The sequence below is a fragment of the Cornus florida genome, unplaced genomic scaffold (assembly GCF_030987335.1).
Source record: "Cornus florida cultivar Cherokee Brave unplaced genomic scaffold, ASM3098733v1 CherokeeBrave_3.0.0_Hap2_Chr10, whole genome shotgun sequence".
In the NCBI taxonomy this organism is placed as follows: domain Eukaryota; kingdom Viridiplantae; phylum Streptophyta; class Magnoliopsida; order Cornales; family Cornaceae; genus Cornus; species Cornus florida.
Window position 1 is genome coordinate 78,837,355 of NW_026775580.1, and position 9,892 is coordinate 78,847,246.

Genomic DNA, 9,892 nt, shown 5'->3' on the forward strand with positions numbered 1-9,892 from the left:
TGTTTTTGTGTTTCTATCATTCTGTTGACATTTTTTGAACTACTAGAGGTATCAGGTGAGGCGATGACTTTAGTTTGAGACCAGCTATTTAAATTAGAAAATGAAATTGCTATTGTAGTTCATAGAGCAAAATAGAAGGAGGGGAGTTCTAAGCACCGGTATACATCCACCATTGTGCAATCTCAGTCATTGGATCATGTCAGTTCCACTGTGCAATTGCAATTGTACAATCTCAATCATTGAATTATGTAAGCCCCCTGTAGGATCACAGGAACCAAATAATACTTTTTGCTTGTCACATTTTTTTCATGATAATGATCAGTTTTAATACACATGCAGAGCCAATATGTATAGTGTTCTATCTCAGTATTCTGAGTCCTTTAGAAGTATAAATAATATTTATCAAACATAATTTTTTTTTTTTTTTACTATTTAAAATTATAAGGGTATTTTCGGTAAGTAGAATTATTTTCATGCTATCCAAACTAATAAAATAATATTTTCTTACAACTTTCTTCAAAATATTTACTGTTAACCACATGCATGATAAAAACTTGGTTTTTTTTTTTCACTTCACTTTCTTTCACTTTCATTTTCCATCAAATTTTCTGTCTAACCAAACAGAACTAGAGAATGGTATATAGTAGTGCTTTGTATCTTTTCCATCCATACTGTTGTTTCTCATTTTCTGAATTTAGTTCATTTAAATTTCTTTTGAATAATTGATATAAAATTCTTAATTTTTCTTTTATTATTTGAATGTTTTGGTTTGTTGAGACTTGAGATGAGTATACATGTAAGAATATTTTTTATACCCGATGTACCTAAATTTCCCCCACTTGTACCAATGGGCATTAGTTCAGATGGTATGACATCTCCTCTGGTTGACTGCATGAGCCCTGTTAGGGGGTAATATAATGATTGTGCATGCGCTTGTTTGAACTATTGAAAAAAATATAAAAAATTCTCTCCACTTTAACAGGAAACACTTTAGTGACTGGCGGATAAAGTAATTTTATTGCGGCAATGAAAGTTCTGATCGGTGTCTGATTATGCTGTCTGGATTAAGGAATGTAAAAGCATGTAAAATTCTCAAACAAGTTTGTCTAGCTTTGTCTTGCACACAAATACTGTATAAATATGGAGAAGTGTGGGATTTTATGCAGCGACAATAATTTTATGGAATGTAGTAGGAAGGATTCGACCATGTGTGTGGATTAATTGCTTTTGTATTAAATGCCATTCTTCTACTGAACCTTTTTATTTTTCTTTTGTGTCATAAGTAACATCAACTCGCTTCCCATTTGCAAGTTGAACTCAACACATACCTTTTGAGATTGGATAGCGATATTGATCAGGCTAATATTTGGAACATATACAATCATTTTTGTGAAATGTTGAGATAAATCTAATACCAAAATGATGTTGCAGGATGGCTCTTATACCAAAATTAGTATAATAAGATGATTTTACAATGCACAAGCACGAAAATAACCAGAAAATTCATAGAGCGGCTACCAACAGGTACCAAATATAGTCTCTGATATTTCCTCTCCAAGTTCCTTTGAAAAGGAAACAAAAAAAATTAAAAAAGGAGAAAGTAAAGTCTGAATTTTTTTTGGGAATTTAAGTGTTGGCACCAAAACTTGGCAGCCATCTCAGCGATGACGTGGATCAATGAAAAGCTGATAAGTATTTTTAACATGGCGTCAAGGGAATCAGCCAGTTAAGAAATATCAGGAGCAAGTATTGGAGAAAGTTACTCAGCCACTTCATTAACAAGGCAGTTGCTAAAATATAGCAACAAACATTTGACTTTATTCAAGTTGGGTTATCAACAGGAAAGGAAAGACTAAAGTTTTAAGGAAATCAGACAACTGAATTCCTATTTTATAGGAATTCTAGTCGGATGGAACAAGGAAAAATGCAAAAGGCAGCCGCGTCATGAATATAAAAGCGATAAATGGCTTTTGGGCAATTTAAGGGAAGAAACGGTGACCAAGTATAAGGAAAGAAGTTGCTAAAAATTAGCAACTTTCCAGTAACTTCTTTAGCAACTTTTCAGCAACAATTCGACAACTTGCATTTGACTGGATCAAGGAGAGATTTCAGCAAGGACTTTCCTATTGAAACAAGAAGAGAAGAGACGCAAAAGATACTGGAACGTGGTTTAGTTTGAGTAATAAAGTGAAGAAAATCAAGGAGCAAAGAGATTTTCTAGCAATTAATTAGGAAAATAAGTTGAGATAGAACTTCTATAAATAGAAGTATTGTATTCCATTTCCAATCCGTCCAGCACCACCACAAAATATGCATTTCAACTAAAAATGTTTTCAATTGACTCTACGTCATTTTCCTATCAATTTCTTTATTTCAATTTAATGGCAATTGATTAGATCATTGTCAACTATTTCGATTCAGCCATTTACTTTCTTTCAATTTCAATTATGCCAATTTTAATTATGCAATTTTAGTTAGGCTTTCAATTCAATGGCAATTGATTAAATTCTTGCCATTGAATCGTAGTGACAATTGATTGAATTCTTGTCATTACTTGGCTGATGGCAATTGATTAAATTCTTGCTATCACGTTTCAGTGGCGATCGATTAAATTCTTGCCATTGTGTTTGGCTGATGGCGATTGATTAAGTTCTCGCCATCACGTTTGGCCGGCGATCGATTAAGTTCTTGCCGCCTGTCTTCACTCGGCCATTCCATCCATTCAAACATTCATCAGCCGTTGCATTTCTTTAGACACTCTAAAAAGTCCTTGCTACAAACAAGGCATAAAAGAACCTTGCTGGGAGTTCTTACTAGTCTCTCTCCCACACAATCGCCTGAGAGTCAGCCATCGGAAAAAGGGATAGGCTGGTGTTCAATTACATATTTTGGGTATTTTGTACAAATACTCTGGCACGCCCGCGAAGAGTCCATCGACCGGCGTAGGGAACAAAAACCGCGCGAACACGTTTTGGCACGCCCGGTGGGACCACTATAGAGTGTTATAAAAGAGGCAAATATGCCGCGGCCCACAAAAAATTCTAAGGCCGTGGCTACTGATGAAGATTTGGAGGAAGGCGATCAGCTGGCACAGGCTGAGAACTCTGCAGCAGGTCCTACTGATGAGTTAGCCATACTTCAGGCACAGGTTAGCTCCTTGGTAGATGCAATGGGAAGGATGGAAGCACACTACAACGACTTGCATGAAAATATGTCCCAACTCTCAGCCTTTATTTTGAACAAGCCGACTCAAGCTAGCAGTTCCAACAATCAGGAATCGGCTTCTCAGCCGAATCTATCACAAGCTGCTCGGCCAGAGAGGGCCGTTGAAACATCACAACCATGGCCGCCAGTAGTGACACTCCAACCAGGTGCAACATCAAGTCAGCCGGTTCATGCGTTACTCACCTGGGCAGAAAGCTATCCTCAGCCTACGTTGGCAGGTTCTAATCAGCCACCAGTAGTAGGTTCGCAGCCACAGGTAATTCCACCAAACCCTCCTCGGATGCCTTTGAACTCGGGGAGCAATCAGATCAGGTGGAGGCCACCGAACCCACTGTATACTCATGTGCCGCCACAGGTAGGGCTCGGGGGGCAGAATATGGCTAATCAGCCACATGATTGGCCGAATTGCTATCAACCAGCGGCTAATCAGCCGCCAGTTTTTAATCAGGTACCACCAATATTAAATCAGCCACCTCAAGTCATGTTAGATAGAAGACAATTAGCTGATTTACTCACAGAAGAATATGGCCTGGAACTTAGAGGTGCCGGCCGACCAATTTATAGAACTCCTTATCCAGAAGTGGTAGACCAAGTTGAGTTCCCTAGAGGATATAAAGTCCCTGACTTTGTAACCTTTAGTGGAGAGGGGAATCAATCGACTGTGGAACACATTGGCCGATTCACGGTTCAATGTGGAGAGGCCAATGTTAGCCCGTGGTTGAAATTGAGACTTTTTCCTAACTCTTTGACAGGCGCAGCTTTTTCATGGTATATTCGTCTACCTCCTAACTCTGTTTTTAATTGGCCACAGATGGAGGAATTATTCCATAATCAGTTCTACCGTACGGAGACAGAACCTACTCTGGCCGATTTATCCAGGCTAAGTCAATTGCCTAGTGAATCGGTCGAGACATTCATTACAAGATTCAGGAGAGCAAGATTAAGATGTCATGTACCTCTTCCAGAACAGGAGTACATTTGTTTGGCTTTGAACGGCCTTGATTTTGAACTTTGGAAGAGGTTTGAAGGAGTTCCATTTCGTGACATGTATGACCTGGCCGAGAAAGCTACTAGGTATAAGTTGGTTCTCAAAGAGGAGAAAGAACGAAAAAATTCCTCTAAAGGTACGTACTATAGGGACCCCAACTATGAAGTTTATTCAACTGATGTGGTTGAAGAGGAAGATTTTGAAGCTAATTTAGCCGAAGTCATTCTAAAGAAGCCTTATGTATGTGACGCTTTAACAAAATCAAATGTATCCACCAGTGGTACTCAGCCATCGACTTCATCGGCCAGGAAGGGTATGGCTGATACTGGTAAGGTTTATACGTTTGATTTGGCCAAAACAGAACAAATTTTTGATCATTTGTTGGCCGACAAACAAATCGTTTTGCCAAAAGGACACAATATACCATCGACCAATGATTTGAAAGGAAGAGAGTTCTGCAAATTTCATAATTCATGGAATCATACTACTAACAATTGTTATGTATTTAGAAATGTATTGCAGAAATCTATCGATGAAGGTGTATTGAAATTCCCTGAAAAGAAGCCAGATGTAATGGGGGTCGATGGCGATCCATTTCCTAATATTGTCAGTACCAATGTAATCAGCCTGGCAACTGAAAAAGCCGCTGATAATGGTAGACAGGAAAGATTACCAAAAGTTCTTGGTAGTTCATCGGCCAGTAATGATGAGCAGAAAGTTAAGGACTTGGAAATTCAGTTAAGAGAAGCTCAAATTGCCCTCATCAACCATGGTTGTTGTCCAAATTGCAAAGGCCGAAGGAATGACTCGGACAAGAGGGGCTATTTCCAATCAACCAGAAAGCGCAGTGTCCATGAAAGGTTAGGCCATCAGCCTAGACAGAATCACGAAGAAATCTTTAGAGAAAATGGGCCGAGGGCAGTGAGAATCATTCAGTCATCGGTGGCCGATAGAGTCTTGCCAGAACAACATTTTTATCCTAGTTTCAAAAGGAAACCAACAATTCAGTCAGAAATATGGGTTCAAAAAGGAAAAGAATCTAGCCGTGTAAGAACGGTTAGACCTCCTTTGGTTAACCATGGCAGATGGACTCGAGTAAGTCACCCAAAGTTTCCTAAGCAGCCTCCTACACGTACCCAAAAAAGGAGGATACAAAGGAAAAATGCAGAACTCAAAAGGAAAGAAGACAAGATCGACCATGATTAACTAGAAAGAAAAAATGAACCAGTGGTGGCTGAAGACATGGAGGTCGCTACATCATTTGAGAATAAGGCATGCTTTTATGAAGAAAAAGATGATCAGCCCGACCAGGATCCAAAGCATGCGGCCAAGTACAGAATTCGTTTTGGTTCTCTCCCGGATAAGGTAAATTGTAACATGGTATTTGTTTTGCCTTCTGTGTTTGAAGCAAGGATAGAACCAACGGTGAACAGGGATGTTGAGTCAGCCAAGCAGGAGGAAAAGGCTAAATCTTCAGAAATTAAGAACGATTTGACAAGTTCATCGGCCGGGATAGGATTGATCTCTCAGGATCAGCCATCTAAGGCCGATAAAATCATTTTCGAAAAACCACCTTTGTCCATGACACAGCAGTTAAGGCCGTTGTATGTTAAAGTATGAATTGAGGGTCAGCCAATCAATATGGTTTTGGTTGACAATGGTTCGGTGGTGAATGTCATTCCAACAATTACTTTGAAGAAATTGGGTAAAACCATGGACGATGTAGTTCCAACCGACGTGGCCATCAGTGGTTTTAATGGAGGATCTAGTAACACCAAAGGTATTCTACCTTTGGAAATTACTATTGGCGGTAAGACATCCTTTACGGCTTTCTTTATCATTGATTCAACCGCGGCCTATAATCTCCTTTTAGGCCGAGATTGGATTCATCGTAACATGTGTATCCCATCAACCTTGCATCAAATGTTGATTTTTTGGGATGGAAATGAGGTAAAAATTGTTGAGGCCGATAACAAACCCTTTATAACTAGGGTGTATTCGGCTGAGGCTGCACTTTATGATGAAACTGTTGTACCTATAAAATTTGTTGGCATTAACAGGATGGGACGACCAGCAGCGGCAACAATGAAGAAGAATTTAATTAATGCTGATATTAAAGAATTATTGTCAGAAGCAGCTCGGCCGAAAATTGATATTTTCAGGTCGACCATCAAGGACATTGAAGATGTTACTGATGGATCACAAAACCAATGAAGAAAAGAAGCGGCAAGCTTTCAGGGCTGCTTGCATAAGACTGAAAGCATATCTGACTGAGAAGAGACTGGCCAAAGAAGAACAACTATATGAAGAGGTATCGGCCAGCACGGCCGATATAATTGAAGAAAGTTTCGAAAAACTGGATGCAATCCAACTTGAAGATTTGGAGTCAGCCCCTTCCAGGATGGAAGATAATAAAGCAGAGGTGCAAGATCCTTTATTGGAAATAAATGTTGGTACCAAAAAAGACAATCGGCCATTATTTGTTAGTGCTTTGCTTGAGCCTAAATTCCAGGCCGATTTGATTAAATTATTAAATGAATATAAGGATTGCTTTGCTTCGAGTTATGAAGAGATGTCTGGCCTGTCTAGAAAATTGGTAAAACATAGATTACCGATCAAGAAAGATTTTCAGCCATATAAACAACCACCAAGAAGGATGTCTTCGGAAGTAATGCTCAAAATTAAAGAAGAAATTGAGAGACTTCTTAAGGCAGGATTTATTCGAACAGTTAGGTATGTTGAATGGTTGTCTAATGTTGTTCCTGTAATGAAGAAGAATGGCAAACTTAGAGTTTGTGTGGATTTTCGCAATTTAAATAATGCCACTCCAAAAGATGAATATCCAATGCCTGTGGCCGATCAACTTATTGATTCGGCCGCTAAGCATGAAATATTGTCTTTTATGGAAGGCCATTCAGGTTATAATCAAATCTATTTAGCCGAGGAGGATGTTCATAAAACGACTTTTAGATGTCCTGGGTCAATTGGTACTTTTGAGTGGATTGTGATGCCATTTGGCCTAAAAAATGCCGGGGCTACTTATCAAAGGGCAATGAATTCTATCTTTCATGATATGATTGGCCGATTCATGGAAATTTATATAGATGATGTAGTTGTGAAATCATCGGCCAAGAGACAGCATTTGGAACACTTGAAAAGGGCCTTTGAAAGGATGAAGATTCACAAATTGAAAATGAACCCATTGAAGTGTGCATTTGGAGTTTCAGCCGGGAATTTCTTGGGGTTCTTGGTACACAAACGAGGTATTGAAGTTGATCGGAACAAGGTCAAAGCTATTATAAATGCTAGGGCCCCAGCCAACAAAAAACAAGTGCAAAGGTTTCTCGGCCAGGTAGGTTTTCTTAGAAGATTTATTTCTAACCATACTGGCCGAGTGCATGTCTTTTCGACTTTAGTAAAATTAAAGTCACATGAGAAATTTCATTGGGACGAATCCCATCAGAAGGCCTTTGATAAAATAAAAGAATATTTGGCAAACCCCCCGGTTGTAATGCCTCCAAGAAAGAAGTGGCCGTTAAAGCTTTATTTATCGGCCGCAGAAGAATCAATTGGTAGTATGCTCGCACAAGACAATGAACATGGAAAGGAGCAAGCTGTCTACTACCTGAGTAGAGTCCTAACTGATGTAGAATGCAGATATTCCTCAATTGAGAAGCTTTGTTTATCTTTGTACTATTCGGCCATGAAGTTGAGAGTATACATGCGGCCTGTTGATGTTTACATTCTTTGTCAGACTAACGTGATCAAGTATATGCTATCAAGGCCATTGATCACTGGCCGAATAGGTAAGTGGGCTTTGGCTTTGATGGAATTCAATTTTATTTACGTCCCACAAAAATCAGTAAAAGGAAGTGTTCTGGCTGCTTTTTTGGCCGATCATCCTTCAACTGATATTGATCCATGGGTTTATGATGAATTGGAGTCATCAGCTATATTCTTAACTCCTTGGATCTTGATGTTTGATGGATCAAGCACGGTTGATGGAGCAGGAGCAGGTATTGTTATTATTTCGCCAGCTGGCAGAAAGGCTTCATTCTCTTTCTTTTTAGATTTTAAATGTTCAAATAATCAGGCCGAATATGAAGCGCTTATAATCGGCCTGGAGATTTTAATTGAAATGGCTGTTAGAGATGTAAAGATTTTGGGAGATTCAAACTTAGTCCTTAGCCAAATTTCTGAAGATTTTAAGTGCCTAAGTTGGCAATTAAGGCCGTTTCATTCTCTGGCCACTTCATTAATTAATCAATTTGATAATGTTCAACTTAAGTTCTGGCCGAGAGGGCAGAATAAGGAGGCCAACAGCATGGCCCAAGCAGCCTCTGGAATAAGAGTACCAGCCGGAATAGAAGATCAGTTGATAAAGATAACACGAAGATCTTTGCCATCGGCCGAATTGAGAAATACTATGTTGTTTGATACTTGGACAATTGATGTAGAAGATTTGGCCGACGATGACTGGAGGTTACCATTTATAATGTTTCTTCAAAATCCAAACATCAAGGCTGATAGAAGTATTAAAAGAAAAGCGATCAACTTTGTGCTTCTAGATGGGGATCTATACAGAAAAGGGTTAGAAGATGGGCTCCTACTACAATGCATAAGTAAGGAGGAATCACTTCAGGTTATGGCCGAGGTACATGAGGGCAGCTGTGGGGCTCACCAAGCTGGGATTAAAATGAGATGGCTGATTCGCAGGTATGGATATTATTGGCTGAGAATGAGAAAAGATTGCATAGATTACTCAAAAGGTTGTCAAGCTTGTCAAAGACACGGGCCGATTCAAAATGTACCAGCAAAAGAATTACAGCCTATAATCAAACTTTGGCCATTCAGAAGTTGGGGCCTTGACCTTATTGGTAAAATTAATCCACCATCAAGCGAAGGCCATCACTGGGTGATTGTTGCCACATATTATTTTACTAAATGGGTTGAGGCCAAGGCTTGCAAAGCGGTTGATCAGCAAACAGTGATTAATTTCATGGAACAAAACATTATCCACAGATTTGGGATTCCAGAAACACTTGTTTCAGACAATGCAATAGTATTTAGGGCAACTGATGTACTACAATTCGGCCACAACATGAATATTCATATGTCAGCCTCTACGCCATACTATGCTCAAGCAAATGGCCAAGCCGAATCTTCAAACAAAATTTTAATAGAGATCATTGAAAAAATGATCAAAGATAAGCCAGAAGGCTGGCTGAATTATAATCAGCCAGAAGGTTAGCCGGATTATAATCAGCCGCTGGTGGTAAATCAAGATCGACCGGTCATTGATTATCTTAATCAGCCAACGACGGTCGATAAGGTTCAGTTGGCTGATCCTATTAAGCAAGAATATGGTAATGGCTTTAAGCGAATAGGTCGACCAATGTACAAAAAGCCAAAATCAGCCACATCCGACACTCAAACATCTACCATATCTTCCAAAAAGGGAGCAGATGATGAAGTCATGGAGGTCGACAATGATATTTTCATACCAAGTAGTCATGTGATCGGCCAGGCTCCCAAAAGGAAGGTTGATGAAGGGAATCAGCCTAAGGTTACCGAGAGTACACCATCAGCCATTCCGAATGTCAAGGCTCTCATACAACACGATTATTGCCCTGAATGGAAAGGTAAAAGAATTTTAGAATTAAATCGGCTAGATTACCA

At 39.3% G+C, this 9,892-nt stretch overlaps 1 protein-coding gene across 1 annotated transcript; it reads left to right on the plus strand.

Moving 5' to 3' along the window:
* The first annotated feature begins 6,407 nt into the window (after nt 1–6,407).
* On the plus strand, nt 6,408–9,464 carry LOC132277919 (uncharacterized). Its single transcript, XM_059779758.1, has 3 exons — nt 6,408–6,666; nt 6,784–8,357; nt 8,502–9,464. Exons 1-3 carry the CDS (start codon nt 6,408–6,410, stop codon nt 9,462–9,464), a joined length of 2,796 nt encoding a protein of 931 aa, XP_059635741.1.
* Nucleotides 9,465–9,892: the final 428 nt, after the last annotated feature.